At 40.7% G+C, this 16,158-nt stretch overlaps 1 protein-coding gene across 2 annotated transcripts in view; it reads right to left on the minus strand.

The window, feature by feature from the left end:
• EVPL (envoplakin) overlaps positions 1-15,670 on the minus strand; it is a 47,686-nt gene extending 32,016 nt beyond the window's left edge. The window contains exons 1-3 of one of the 2 annotated variants that reach the window (XM_081897350.1): positions 15,573-15,670; positions 9,018-9,095; positions 4,751-4,921 (exon numbers count right to left, since the gene is read on the minus strand). In XM_081897350.1, the coding sequence (XP_081753476.1) occupies positions 4,751-4,921; positions 9,018-9,095; positions 15,573-15,655 (332 nt within the window). In that variant the 5' untranslated portion in view covers positions 15,656-15,670. Of the gene's footprint in view, positions 1-4,750; positions 4,922-9,017; positions 9,096-11,022; positions 11,055-15,572 lie in introns of those variants that run through there. The other variant, XM_081897351.1, reaches the window with a different exon arrangement.
• Positions 15,671-16,158: the final 488 nt, after the last annotated feature.

Consider the following 16,158-nt stretch of genomic DNA (forward strand, 5'->3'; position numbering starts at 1 on the left):
TAGGAAGTATCTTGGCTTTTCTTACTTGCCGGATTTTTCTGTGTATGAAAGACAATGGTTCTCCCCCTTAATTTTTTTAGTAAAAAACGGGGGGTCGTTTTATACACGGTTTTCGGCAGGGTGATCAACAACTCCAAGATTGCCCCAGAAAAGCTCAACAACTTTGGCAACCAAAAAATACTGATTTCTTAATTTAGGGTTCAAAACAATAGTGCTTGTCTTATACACAGAAGAATATGGTATTTTTAGTTAACCCTCTCTCTCAATTAACATTCTGCTTCTGAGCAGGATTTTTAAAATTAAGTATGTTATACTCTTTTATAAAGGTAAAGAAGCTTCATAAATACTCTCTGATACAGACCAAAATTCAAGGCCTAGATGACATCCATTTATACTATGTTGTTTTCTATGCCTAATTCTGGGCTTGTCACTGCTTTATTAATAGTTTCTCTACTGTCCTTTTTTTCCCCAACAGGAAAACATAAGGCGGCTATTAAAATAAAAAGATAAAAAAAAAAAATTAAAAGAGTGCGGAATGGCTTGCCACACTGGTGACATCCAATGAAAGAGGAGCTAGCTGACACCTGGAACTACTCGATTTTTCAAAAGAACATCAATTTCATTTTCTGAGTTAAGAACTGAGTTTAAGAACTAGGTGTATATTTCACCTAGATTCCTTGACCTGAAATATTTTGTTATTTTGATACTCTCCCCAGGAAAAAAAATGGTTGGGTTGAACATATTCTGTTAGACCATGCCATCCATATATATATATTCCTCTGGAATAATAAGTGAACCAAGTGGTTTCTTCCATGACCATAAATTTAGGGCTTTCAAGTCTAGAAATGTGCAAGCAGCCCTGATGCTGTCTTCACTGGATTGGCTCAGAAATGAACCTAGAAATCCCCCCTTTAAAAATAAAAATCAATTAGCTTCTAAATCAATACAACTTACTAACAACTTCTGCACACCCATGAGCCTCCTAGCTTTCTTGCTCTAACTCATTCAAGTTTAATCTGTACCAAAAAAGGGAAGAAATCCAGAAATAGCTGTCAACTGTTTTCAGAAATGATGACACCTCATTAGAATTTGTATGTGTGACTTCACCTTTCCATGCCACAATAAATGTTGGCATACAACTGTCTCGAGAGACAATGGAGTATGCCTCCAGGGGTGATGTCAAACCACTGGAAACAACAATAGCCATAATCTGCCAGCATCACACCCCAGCCCACAACAGGTCACCTGCACAATAATTGTTCATGTGTTTATTCTCAACTCCACTTCACAACAGCTTTAAGAATCACAAACAAGCTCTTCCATGCTAGCTACCAATGCAATCACTTATGCATTCAGGTGATGGTTCAAATTTGCAATGCACCAAAAGGTTATTAGGCAGAAAAGTTGCATGGGCTACAGATGTGAATACAGGCTTGGTGACATTCATAAAATACAAGCTCCACAAACTGAATGTTGTAGCGATTGTGCCAGGAGCTGGAAGGTTATTAGAAGCCTCAGTTCCTATAAATGACAGCATTCATTTCTTCCTTATTCTTAGGTGAAAAGATCAAGCTGTCTAGGAGCCATGACAGGGCACAGTGATTCAACTTGTCTCAGCTATGGGTGATGTCCTATTAAGTCATACTCAAGAATATGACTGACACTGGATATCATCATGAATAGCTTGTCAAATAGGGAAAAATAAGGGCAGGCTTAATTGAGTTAATATTTATGAGGCATTTGGAAGTCACTAAGCATTAGACAAATCTTGGACATACTGCCATGACTTTTTGAACCAGATAATCATTTCGTTTTGGATTCCTATCGAACACCAGCCATCTAAAACATCAACCTGCCTTGGCTGTTTATTTTTTGCTTTGGGCAACCAAAGCTAATTTTAAAAGTCAAGCTGATGACAAAACCAAAGCCAAGAAGATTTTATTGTATTCTTAGCAATCGTCTATGAAGAAAATTAAGACTTTACATATGAATGAACAATGATTCCAGTGTGCACTGAGTTGATAGGAAAATTCTAGCCATCAGCAATATCTGTCTCCCTATCAGTTCAAATAGAATCAAGCCTGGAGTATATAGATTTTTTCAAGGGACAGCATTTGTCTTTAAAGGGTCACATCACAACTCAGTGGAACACCATGGGTCTGTGCCTCAACTGCTAGAATAAGTATGAGTGACGCCTACTAGGGTAAAAGCACCATATTCAGAAATACTGATCATGACATCTATAAATGATGCAAACTGACAATATTTCCATGACTTCTTTTGAGGAGTGGTTAGATAATTCAACAGTGGACCATGGGTTTTGCATAGGGATGCAAAATTTCATCAGAAAGAGAAGCAGGATTGGAAATTCTCTCATTGTGAATGTTCATCAATGGTTAGGATCAGAAATCACACAAATGAATGCAAGCAACATTCCTCTTCATTGGTCCCCCCCCTAAGTCTGCAAATGTTACATTAATGGTTACATTATTCTCTGCATATATTTTTTTATGATTCCCTTCCATTGAAATGTACAGAAATTGACCGTTTAATTCATTGCCTATGTTTTGGGCATAGAAAATATATGAAGCCGAACCGTAGTGGAATGGGAATGATGCTGACTGTGACTAGCTGAGGATGGGATGGAAATTGATGCCTCCTTACATCCCTAGTTTTGCACGCAGAATGTTCCGGGTTCAATCTCTGGCATTTCCATTTTGTAAGAAATGACCAAGTTCCAGGAGATGAAGAAGACCCTGAAGAGCTACTGCCAGTTGTAGCAGACACTATTGGAATAGATGGAACAACGGTTTGACTCATTATCAGGCAGCTTCCCATGGCCTTCTATCAATGAGGCGTATTTATTCCCTACTGCAGCTATTCACAGGACTCCTCCAAACATTCAGGCATCCCCCACCACTAGCCATGTGGCTGAAGCTCTCCATAAGGCAAACTATGCATAATCTGAATTATTGCATTATGCTACCTCAAACACTCTTAGTGCAGCTTGATTGTGGGATGCACAGAAATACTATGATGGTTTCAGATTTCTTTCATGTATATTCTCTTTTGGAAAGCCAAGACAGAGAGTTAGCAGATCAGTCTGAGGCCCACTTTGCTTTAACAGTGTGACGACATTATGTGCCCTCAGACCATTCTCTGGCCTACACCATGTGCGCAATCCAATCAGGAGGAACACAAACTAAAAAAGGACATAGTCCCTAAGACAATATTAACAGCGGATACCTCCCTGGAAAAATCATCACACTCGTGCTACTAACCTGCAGCATGTACAAACCTTTCAAATGACAGCAGCTGCTCAACAACAAAATCCTAGTTGGGCATATAAGGAGAAAAGAGTAAGCAGCCGACAGAGAAGATTGTTCTTAAGTTAAGGTAGCTTTGCATGGAGCCTAAGGACTCCATCTGCCTCTGAAGGGAAGGGAATTGCATGAAGCCATAACATCTGGAGGGCACCACATTGGAGTAGAAAGTGAAACAGGAGGGAATGGACCATTTTGCAGCGGGTGCAAAATGGCAGCCTGCATACCTTAATGTCTGTTTCACAGGCATTTAGCACAGGTTGCCCTGATAGAAAAGATGTATCCCTTCCCCACTCTGAACCCTAAAGAATTACTGTTCTAGCAACTCACATAAACATTCAAAAAGGCATCTGCAAACGGTAAAAATTTATCAAAATAGAGGAAGTGATTAGCCATGGACTTGGACAAGAAAACAGATTACCTTTAACCAGGGTAATTTTTTAACAACAACCTCTAGAGGTGAATGAATTGTGCACCCTTGAGAACCACCTGAAAAAAGCACTGCCCTTAACAAGCAAGGATAATTGGGGTGTATGAACTTCTCCTTCTCCAATATTATTCTACCCTCTGCTAACTTGACTTATTGGGCTCTCCTGCTTTGGCCAGTTAGGTGTTTCACTGCCTTGAATGGTGCCTTGTATGCATTATACCTGCAAGAGGAATCACACCCTTCCAAGAGGTAGAAGGGAAATCTGGCAGCCAATGGAAAATGTTTAGCTGTCAGCCTCCTACGCTTGGCCACCACGGAGCAATGGCAGCTATGCCCCTTTGAAGGCTACTTTGCCTTTTAAGAATCCCAATGGCAGTGGGATGCAAGAGAGCACCACAATTTCCATCCCACTACAGGAAGAAAAAGATCAAGCAGGGAAACAGAACTAGAGCAACGAAAAGTATTGTGGCACTTTCAGACACTTTGGGACATCTCAGTCTCCTATTGAGACAATTCCCAATTGTCACAATAGGAGACAGAGATGTCTCAAAAGACTGTGGCTCACTTGTGCTGGGAATACCACCAGATGTTGATTTTTTAGGTATGCTCCCAAGCCAAGCCATATTTTTCATAACTAGTCTCAATAAATAGGGATTTTCACCTTCTCACTTGTACACAGATATTCAGAAGCACTTGCCAGGCTGAGGAGGAGGAAGCCTACTGTGGAGAAGAGACGCCAGCATAGCTTTTGCAGCAGAACACTTGGTGTGTCTGCTCAAAAGTAAAGTACCTCAGAGTTCAGTGTTTACTTCCAACCAGGTGAATGGATACAGGCAGCTGCCCACAGGCCACTTATTCTTTTGGACCTTCCCTTAGGCAAACAATGTTCATTCCCCCCCCCCTTTACTTGTAAGACACCTTGCCAGTTCAGAGGTGGCCTCCTGGCGTCCATGGCACTCTCCCCACTTCTGCAAAAACCACACTTTAAACTACTTACTTGGGCTGCTTGATCGGGGACCCTTTGCTCGGGGAGCTTCTGCTTGGCGAGCCTTTGCCCACCCCTTTGAACATCTCGGCGGCGGCTGAAGCTCCCCTCTCTCTCGCTGTCTGGAAGGCTGTTGAAGAAAGGGGTGGGTGCGTTCCAGCAGCTGCCTGTGCCTGAGGTTGTCTGTGGAGATGGTATGACAGGAGAGGATGAGAAAGTCTGCAGATTGTTAAAAGCAGAACCTGGGTGGCTCCTCCCTGAGCTGCAGGTGATTAAGAGCCGAGATGGAAACTTGCCTTAAAAAAAAAGGACTAGAAAAACCAGTTTAGGACTGAATGAGTAAAAAAAAAGCCCAGAGGGAAGGAGTGGGAGACCCCACCCTGGTACTCTGAAGAATGTGCTTCTGTACAAGCAGAGGCAGACCCAGTTCTATTCACACCATTTCTGACAGACATTTCGTACACTGCAATTCCCTACCCCAAATACAATCTACATCTGGGAAATAACGTGTGCCTGTAGTTACTACATCAAAAGTAGCTTTGCTCATTGCTAGCGCACAGGATCAGGCGGTCCATCTGTGTGGCTGCTGTCCAATCCATGCTGCACCCTCGCTATTTAGATCTACCACTGATTCCTTTCGACAAAAGGGAAATTTCCCAATTAATTCCTAAAGAAAAATGATTTCCATTTGCACCAGGTTAAGTTCAAATCCCCTCCACCCGCCCAGTGGACAAGTCACTGTCTCTCAGCCTGGCCTACTTTACCAGGTTATTGTGGGAAATTATTTATTTAAATCATTCATTATTCAACAAAACATATGCCCCACTTGCCTGTAAATAAAGAGTGGTATTCCACTAAGATTTAATCAGAGCAGACCCAGTTAAATTAAGGGTTTGGTCTATTCATTTCAGTGGGTCTACTCTGAATAAAACTTTGCCAACCATGACTCAAAACCTCCAACAAAACCAACAAACGTTAAAATTGTCAACAAACGGCAAAAGTAAACATAATAAAAATTCAACATATGATTAACATCAACAGTTAAGGTAAAACCAGATGTAAAATACATGTCGACTTCTACATGTCTTGATGGGTTTGCCAAATAAAAATGCTTTTAGCAGGTGCGAAAGGGTGCCGTGATGTCAATAGGCAGTGCAGGAACTGGGTCTTCAGGGTTTTGCCACCTACTTTTCGAATCCCCCTTCAATATTAGAAAGGTGGCGTGTCTGTTGTCTTTTGGATGTCTACTGAAAACCTTCCTCTTTCAAAATGCCTTTTAAATTGAGATCCTTACCAGTCCAGATCCGTATTGGAATTGTTTTTAATATGTTTTTATTGCTTTGTCACCTGCATTTTGCCACCCTGGGCTTCTTTGTGAGGAAGGGCAGGATACACACTTAAGAAGGAATGAATGAATGAAATAAATATTCAATTACATTTTCCAGTCCTTTCACTACACCCCCATGTTGCTTTTGCCGTAAATCTCTTGATCGGCACTCAACTTCCAACCCCCCCCCCCGCATAGTTGCACTGAAATAAACGTTTGTTGGCATTTTACATACAATGTTGTATATACTGAAGGGTGAAGTAGCTCCATGTTAGAGCTTACCTCAGGTTCCTCTCTGCAAGGTATGTGAGCAAACCCCCTGTGGTTATTTGTTTCCTCCTTCCAGCTGGATCATGTCCAGCCAAGATTGGCACAAGAAGTATTTTTTTAAGCACCTTTTCAGCTTTGGCCGTCAAATATGCCTGTGATATGGCTGTTGTGGGCGTGCAGGAAAATTGCAACTCATCTCAGATCATGAATTCAAAACATGCCAAGCATCTGAGTTGAAAAGTGCCCTGCTTGCCAAAAACCAAAACACTCACAAAGGTGTGGCTTTCATTGAAGAGCAATGATTTCTTTGTGAAGTTGCAAGAAACCATTTTCTGGCTCAAGACTAGAGGGCTGAGAATAGGCTGAAGTAGCACTAGTGTGCTGGCTTTGATCTAAGCGCCAAATTAAAAATTTAAAAACAAAAACCTTTTATTGCTTAGAGAAAGAAATTTGAGCATCCTGCTGACTTCTAGCTGTGAAAGAGGACTGCCCTGATGCATTCAGCACTTCTTTAGTGACTGTCTTCATGTGCTTGGAAATAATCCAGGAGGAAGATGGTGCTGGACTGTTTTGGGCCCTTCCTTGTATTATTAGTCAGGCACAAATTGCTTTAAGCAAGGAGAGACGCTCAAAAGCCATTTGTGCTCAGTGTCTCAGGCATGGGTTTAAAACCTTTCGCATTAGCACAGCCTCAAAGAGTAAGGGGTTCAGTCTAAGATAGTAGTGGCATGGTTTGGGTTTTCTAAAACTTCAATGTGCTGGAAACTCATTGAGAAAGAAAGGGAACGAAGTTCTGTGTCATCATGCCCTCTGTCCTCACTCTTCTCTTTATCATCTGGGTCTGACAATATAAGGACAGAGTGTTTGGTGGCATGAGGGAATGAAATTATATGCAGCACCCCTTGAGATTTATAGCATAATCATTCCAATTCTCTTTTTTTTATATATAATTTTTTATTAAGATTTTTTCATACAAATACATATTTAGCAAACAAAATAAATTTTATAACATCTTTTCATTCTACTTTGGACTCCCTCACGCCTCCTGCTTCCACTTGCATCATTAAAAAGAGAATTTTTCCAAGCAAATTATCGTTTTGTTTAAAATCTTAAATCCAATAATTTAGGTTAAACTCTAATATAAAATATAATTTGATGGTAGACAGTTGTTTCTACTCTGGCATCTTTGTTAGCATTCAACCAAATTACAGTACTTTTGTAGATAAATCTTGAATTTCTTCCAGTCTTCTTCAACCCTCTCCTCTCCCAGGTCGCGGATTCTGCCAGTCATCTCGGCTAGTTGCATATAGTCCATCAGCTGCATCTGCCATTCTTCCAGTGTGGGTAGATCTTGAGTTTTCCAATTCTTAGCAATGAGTATCCTTGCCGCCGTTGTAGCATACATAAAAAATGTTCTGTCCTTCTTTAACACATTCTGGCCGACAATGCCCAGAAGGAAGGCCTCTGGTTTCTTAGTAAAGGTATACTTAAACACCTTTTTTAGCTCATTATAAATCATTTCCCAGAAGGCCTTCACTCTAGGACAGGTCCACCAGAGGTGAAAGAATGTTCCTTCATTTTCCTTACATTTCCAATCATTCCAATTCTCATATCAATATGGCGTAGGGTAGAGTAAGATCAAAGCCAGACTTGATTGTGTCATGTGTTGTGTAACATATCCATGGTTCCCCCCGCCCTTGATTTTTCAGAGCAATTTTAACTGGCCTACTCAAATTTGTATGTTGTTTTCATTCTGATTATATTGTGGTTGTTGCCTTAATGCACTGATTAGTCTAATGTTATCAGTTGCTTTCAAAGTTTGAATTATGCACTTTCATATTGTCATTGCATGATGGCTTAATTAGTGCTTGCTGTCATGCAATAACATATTCCTGAGAGCCAGAATATAAAATGAAAATGAAATAGATACGCAACAGTAGGTGAATGAGCTTGACCCTAACAATTCAGCCTCTTTTCACTGGAAGTCTAACAGATTCTTCTGCAAAAAGCACACAAGAAGCAACATGATAACTAATAAATGACCCATTCATTCCTTTCATTCCAGTGCATTCTGGGACTCAGAAAGTCCCCACCACATAGCACCCTTTAAAGGTTATTTTCAAAGGCAAGGCAGGTATTCTGAAGACAGAGTCACGACAACTAGTTGAACTGGCTCAGCTGCAATGTCAGTAACTTTCTATGCACACTGGGCAGAAACCGTTGTAAACAGTACTGGTTTGGCAGGACCTGAGCTAAAATAAGTCTCGGGGTGCTACAAATAAACCCTCTAGGGCATCCACTGAGTACAACAGTGAAAGGTACAGAGAGAAGGGTGAAAGAATTCCAGAATTCTTGGTGGCTCATTGCTTGTTTTTATTTCTCTCAGGCAAAGATCAAGAAATGTTTGTAGCTGGGATAGGACAGTGGAGAAGTCTTTTGATGGCTGGCAGGCATGGCATGATGTGGAAGCATCAGGATCACAAGAAAGTATGCCAGCAAAACTTCAGGTAGAGACTGAACCTGCCTGAAGTGGTGATGGCATCAGCAGCAGAGTACCTTTGAATGTCATTCTAGCTAGCCGCAAAGAAAACCAGTGGTACTGCAATAGTTTGCAAAAGTAGTTCAGATGTTCCTTCACACAAATACGAAGACTTGCCATCAAGCATTATTGTGTGCCCTTACCTGCTACTGCCCAGGATGCTTTGAACATCTGGACAGGACATCACAGAAGCTGGTAGGTCCAATGGCTGTGGGAAAGTTCTGAAATGAAGATCATGAGAGAAGATGTTCAGACATCAATGCTATGGGTGAACTCTGGTAAAGGTAAAGGTAAAGGGACCCCTGACCATTAGGTTCAGTCGTGACCGACTCTGGGGTTGCGGCGCTCATCTCGCTTTATTGGCCGAGGGAGCCGGTGTACAGCTTCCAGGTCATGTGGCCAGCATGACTAAGCCGCTTCTGGTGAACCAGAGAAGTGCACCTTCCTGTCAGAGTGGTACCTACTTATTTTCTTGCACTTTGACGTGCTTTTGAACTGCTAGGTTGGCAGGAGCAGGGACTGAGCAACGGGAGCTCACCCCGTCATGGGGATTCGAACCACCAACTTTCTGATCAGCAAGTCCTAGGCTCTGTGGTTTAACCCACAGCGCCACCCACTTCCCTGTGAACTCTGGCTATCATGAGCTAAAAGGCAATATAGCAAAGACAAATGTTTTCAGCTTCAAATATCATCGTGTAAATAGAGACAAGGTGCGGGCAAGGACATGGGTATGGATGGTAGGCAGGCAAAGAGTGCAATAGTAAAAGTATAAATGCTCTGCTGGATCAGGTTAAAGGCCTATTTAATACTGTGTTCTGTTACCACAGTGGCCAACCAGATGCCTGTGGAAAACCCACAAGTAGGGAGGGAGGATAAATTCAATTCAGTAGCCATTTAAAGCTGAATCTACCTTGTTTCAAAATTTGCACTTCTGTAAATTTTGCAATGCAGCTCTCCAACCAAGCAATGTTCACAAAATGCAGATAAAAGGGGAAAGTGTGCATAAAAATGAATACATTTGTAAAAAATAACTTACAGACATGCTTTATATTAGGAAAGGTTGCTTGCAAAAATGTGTACATTAGGAAAAGTTGCACATAAACATTATTTATTAGGAGAAATTTGAGCTAAAATGCTGGTGAATTTTCATGGTGTGTGTGTGTGTATGTGTGCTTAGTTCAAATGGCTGCAAAATGTGGAGAACTGAATTCAAGAATGGAAAAATAAGAAATGAAAACCAAAATTGGAAGATCCTTAACCACAAGACATGAACACAATAATATTCTCCCACAACAATATTCTCCCACTAAAATTCTCAGCAAGGTTTATTTCAGTAGGTCTACTCTGAATGGTTGGATTCAACTATTTTTTTTGGTTGGCTGGTTTATTTGTGATGCAACACTTTTTCAGAATTGGTCTATTCTTTCTACAGCATTACAAAGCTGTGCTAGGAGGTCCCCTCCTTAGCTTTGGTATTTCCATAAATATTGACACTCTCTTATCTGCTTTGTTCTTCCTTATGTCAGGCAGTGCACACACACAAAAATAATACCGTACTTCTTATTTATTCCATGATTCCTTTCTCAAACAGGCTTTTCTGTGTTGTTTTGAATGCATATAGCAACCAGCAATGTATGACCAGAGTCACAGGGGACCTAATGTTTATTTTATTGGCCGAGCTCTTTAGTATGTGATCAAACATGCCTTTCAGTCTGGTTGTCAAAAGAAAAGACTTACAGCTGAGAAGTTTGTGTGTGTGTGTGTGTGTGTGTGTGTGAAGATACTATACAAAGTACTGGGAGTGAGCCAGTAGGAATGCTCTGGGTATAATAGGCACAATTCATCCAAACTTAAATGGATTTCTTTCAATGGAAGAGATTTAAACACATTCTTAATGGGGTATGAAAGCATCTAACAACTTAGGCTATTAGAGAGTCTCGGAATGGGAGCTTTTCCATGCTGTAACAATATGTGACTATCTGGACTATTTACATGGTTAATTCCTGTAGATCATGACATCAGAGCAGTTGGCATAACTTGATATAAAAGAAGATCCCTATTATGAACTATCCTGACCCTGGTACTTAGTCCTTACTTCAAACGTGACCTGGGAGGTATGAGTAAATATTCTGACTTCCCAGTACTTACTGTAAAGACCAGCACATTAATCCTGTGTTGCCAGCAAAGATTAATTATCACCTCCTACAAGAAAGAATTGGGCTCTGCAAAGACAATGACATCTTCCTCCAAAGGTAAGGTAAATGATTCAGGAAACCAGTTAGTCATCTTTAGCTAAGGTCATGTCCCTTCAACTTCAAACTTAGCAAAGTAAATGGAATAAAAGAGAGGAACTTGTAGGAAATACCGTATTTTTCGCCCTATAGGACGCACTTTCCCCCCTCCAAAAATGAAGGGGAAATGTGTGTGCGTCCTATGGGGCGAATGCAGTGTGCACCGACCCCTCTCCCTCTCCAGGCTTCAGGAAGCTATCCACAAGCCGTGGGAGCCCGTGGGAGTTCCCCCCAGGCTCCACTGGCTTGCACAGCGCTGCCTCTTATTCCGAAGCCCTGGCACGCTCAGCAGTCGTGCCGGGGCTTCGGGTAGCTCTGCGCAAGCCGCGGGAGGGCTCCCACGGCTTGCGGAGAGCAGCCTGTTCTGGGGGCTGGGGTCGGGGGAAGCTCGGGCTTCCCCCGCCCCAGCCTTGCGCCTTGTGGGGGAAATAATTTTTCCCCTTTATTCCCCCCCCAAAAAAAACTAGGTGTGCCTTATGGGCCGGTGCGCCCTATGGGGCGAAAAATACGGTAAATAATAGTACAAAAGAATAAAACTCTAGAGGGAACTTTTTTCTCTGAAGCAAAAATGACATGGACAAGAATTGACCAAATTTGGGTTACTAGTAGCCTGGCGCCAAGAATTAAAAAAACAGAAATCTGAAATTGACAACAACTGGATCCTTTAGATGGAGAATGAATGACACCCTATTCAGAGATGAAGAGATTTATAAGAAGGCCCAAAAAACATTGAAAGATTACTTTGAGATAAATCTGAGAACAGAAGTGGAGAAAAGAACAATTTGGGATGCTAGCAAGGCCGTGATGCGTGGTTTCCTAATTCAACAGAACTCCATAAAGAGGAAAAAACAAAATGAGAAGAAAGAATTTTTTTTGGAAAAAATGAAAGAAGGAGAAAAGAAATTGAGATCTAAACCAAAGTCTCAAGAGATTTTGAGAGAAATAAAGTATTATCAGATGCAATATATGGAACTGATGAACCAAGAAATAGAATGGAAAATAAAGCAAATGAGACAAAAAACATTTGAATCGGCAGATAAATGTGGGAAACTTCTGTCATGGCAACTGAAAAAGAGGCAAAAATTGAACACTGTGACATGTCTTGAAGTGGATGGAAAAATCATCCACAAGCCGAATGAGATAAGTAATTGTTTCCAAAGCTTTTTTAAGAAATTGTATGCACAAGGGCCAGTAAATGAACAAGAAATAGAAGAATTTATTAAAAAATATGGATTACCAAAAATTTCAGAACAAAGCAAAATGATCCTGAATGAGAAAATTACAGAACAAGAAATAGAGGGTGCCATTCAGAACATGCAACTGGGGAAATCACCAGGACCAGATGGCTTGACTGCTAGATACTACAAAGCGCTGAAGGAATGGTTAATACAACCACTGAAGGAAGTATGCAATGAAATTTTGGAGGGGAAAAAGGCTCCCGAATCGTGGAAAGAGGCATTTATCTCACTTATACCGAAAACAGAGACTGAAAAGAACCAGGTCAGGAACTACCGCCCTATATCTTTATTGAATGTGGATTACAAAATTTTTGCAGACATTTTGGCAAAAAGATTTAATAGAGTGCTGTTAGGGGAGATTCACAAGGACCAGACAGGCTTTCTCCCAGGGAGACAGAGGTCAGACAATGTGAGGAACATTATAGACATTTTGGAGTTACTAGAGGTGGACATTAATAGGAAAGCTGTTCTGATTTTTGTGGATGCGGAGAAAGCCTTCGACAACATTTGCTGGAGCTTTATGAAGAAGAATCTCCAAGGGATGGGGGTAGGCCAAAGTTTTGAAAACGGTATAGGTGCAATATATTCTAAACAAAAAGCAAAGTTAATTGTAAATAATGTGGTAACGGAGGAAATACCAATAGAAAAAGGTACACGACAGGGATGCCCAATATCCCCTTTGCTTTTTATATCAGTCCTGGAGGTTTTGTTAAATATGATTAGAAGGGACCAGTTGGTTAAAGGTATTCAGGTCGGAGTCAAAAATTACAAGTTAAGGGCATTTGCAGATGACCTAGTGTTAACTTTGCAACAGCCAGACACTAGTACCAAAAGAGTATTAGAATTAATTGAGATATTTGGTCAAGTAGCAGGATTTAAACTGAACAAACAGAAAACGAAAGTATTGGGAAAAAATTTAACAATGGAAGAAAGAGAGAGATTTCAGAGTGAAACAGGGTTGGAAATAACAAAAAAAGTGAAATACCTGGGGGTGAACTTAACATCTAAGAATGTGAACTTATTTAAAGACAATTATGAAAAGTGTTGGACAGAAGTAAAGAAAGATCTAGAAATATGGTCTAGGCTGAGACTTTCCTTGTTAGGCCGAATTGCTGTCATTAAGATGAATGTATTGCCTAGAATGTTATTTTTATTTCAGACGTTACAGATTTTGGACAAGATGGACTGCTTCAAGAAGTGGCAGAAAGACATATCTAAATTTGTCTGGCAGGGCAAAAAGCCCAGAATAAAATTTAAGATTTTAACTGATGCAAAAGATAGAGGGGGCTTTGCCCTGCCGGACTTAAGACTTTATTATGAATCAGCAGCTTTTTGCTGGTTGAAACACTGGCTACTTCTTGAAGACACAGACATTTTGGACTTGGAAGGGTATGATAATAACTTCGGTTGGCATGCATATTTATGGTATGACAAGGTAAAGGTGTATAAAAGTTTCAAAAACCATATTGTTAGGAAAGCATTATATAATGTTTGGATTAGATATAAAGACTTGTTGAAAAGTAAAACTCCCAGGTGGTTGTCACCAATGGAAGCTAAGGCGGTGAAAAAACTTAATATGGATTCTAAATGGCCAAAATACTGTGAAATCCTAGAACAAGATGGTGAGAAGCTTAAACTTCAGAGTTATGAGAAACTAAAGTCCAAAGTTCGAGATTGGTTACATTATCATCAGATAAATGAGACATTTAAGCAGGACAGGAAAATAGGATTTCAGAAGGAGAGGTCAAAGCTAGAAACAGAATTGTTAGAACCCAATACTAAGAATTTGTCTAGAATGTATAACTTGCTGTTGAAATGGAATACATAGGATGAAACGGTGAAATCAGCTATGATTAAATGGGCACAGGATATCGGTCATGACATTATGTTTGCTGACTGGGAACAGTTATGGACCACTGGTGTTAAGTTTACGGCATGTAATGCCTTAAAAGAGAACATGATGAAAATGATTTACAGGTGGTACATGACCCCAGTCAAGCTTGCAAAAATTTACCATTTGCCCAATAATAAATGCTGGAAATGCAATGAGACTGAAGGTACCTTTTACCACCTTTGGTGGACCTGCCCAAAGATTAAAGCCTTTTGGGAAATGATCTATAATGAAATTAAGAAAGTCCTTAAGTGGACGTTTCCTAAGAAACCTGAGGCTTTCCTTCTGGGCATGGTTGGCCAATTGGTGCCAAAGAAGGATAGGACATTTTTTATGTATGCTACTACAGCAGCAAGAATTCTTCTGGCAAAGTATTGGAAGATGCAATAACTACCTACTCTGGAAGAATGGCAGACAAAGGTGACAGACTTTATGGGACTTGCAGAGATGACCGGCAGAATCCGAGACCAGGGGAAAGAGACAGTGGAAGAGGACTGGAAGAAATACAAAACATATCTTAAAAACTGTTGTAAAATTGAGAAGTGTTAAGATGTCAAGGGGTAAGAAGTAGAGAATTACAGCTGTAACTAATAAGTTTAAGGAAATCTAATGAAAGGGAACTAATAGACAAATTGACTAAAGGGTTGCTAAAGAACTGTAAAACAAGGATGCAGCGAAAGGGAGGTATGGGGAAGTCGAAGGAAAGAAGGTGCATGAAAATAACATTATGATTTAAACGTCTTGTATGTATTTGTCTTTTGGTTTGGTTTGTGTGTTTTTATTATGTGTTTAAAAAATGAATAAAAATTATTATTTTTTTAAAAAAAGAATAAAACTCTAATAAGACTCAAACATTCAGAAAGACCCGTTCCCTCTCCATAGAGAATAATTGACCCCCAAACTCCAGATTTTCAACAGTTGGGTAGCTTACAAACTCCAATAGGACTCCATCTTTGCTCCTCAACTTTCTCGAGGATGAGCCCTTACTGAACATGGATCAAAGGAATGGGAGAGATCTTTCTGTTGTCTGGCGGGTGTTTGCCTGCATATATTCTTGAAAGTAATATACAAAAATGTACTATACAGTGGTACCTCCGGTTACGAACTTAATTTGTTTTGGAGGTCTGTTCTTAAGTTGAAACCATTCTTAACCTGAGGCATACTTTGGCTAATGGGGCCTCCCGCTGCGCATGTGTCTCTGGCACGCAACCTCTGCTCACATCCCAGGGCAAAGTTCGCTTCCGGGAGACCTATTTCCGGGTTAGCGGAGCTTGTTACCTGAAGTGTTCGCAAGGAGGATGGTACATAACCAGAGGTTCCACTGTATTAAGGAAGATAGCATCTTTCTGGCTCCATCGCATTGTGCATTTGCCTTATGGGTTGCCATTCTTGCTTTAATGCCTCACTAACTCTAGGCAGACCCTCCCTTTTCAAAGATTTGCCCTGCCTAAAAAAACAAAGCAAAGGCACAGATGTTCGTGGAAGCAGAAAAAGAATATTAGATGTGCTCTACAAGTTATTCCTCAGTCTCAGGGCCTCAGAAGCTAAGCCTTCTTGCCTGTGTTCAAAGTCATAGGCATCATCTCACCTCCTGCTGAACCAGGTGGCACACAGCTTATTCCTAGGGGCAAAACATCAACTAATCAACACCACACCCGCCTTTGGAGCCACAGCAGGTTATCAAGCCAGCCAAAGACATGGAAGGAAGCACTGGCAGTTGCTACAACACAAAGATGGAGAGGTCTCCACGTCTCTTTTCAATTCCTATTCCTATTCCCATTCCAACTCAGGAGCAGAATCCCTTTTTGTAAAGCCGCAACATCAGGACAGATCTCTCTCCTGCCTGTTGAATTCCTTATGGAAT

Source organism: Podarcis melisellensis, assembly GCF_964234715.1.
Source record: "Podarcis melisellensis genome assembly, chromosome: 2".
In the NCBI taxonomy this organism is placed as follows: Eukaryota; Metazoa; Chordata; class Lepidosauria; order Squamata; family Lacertidae; genus Podarcis; species Podarcis melisellensis.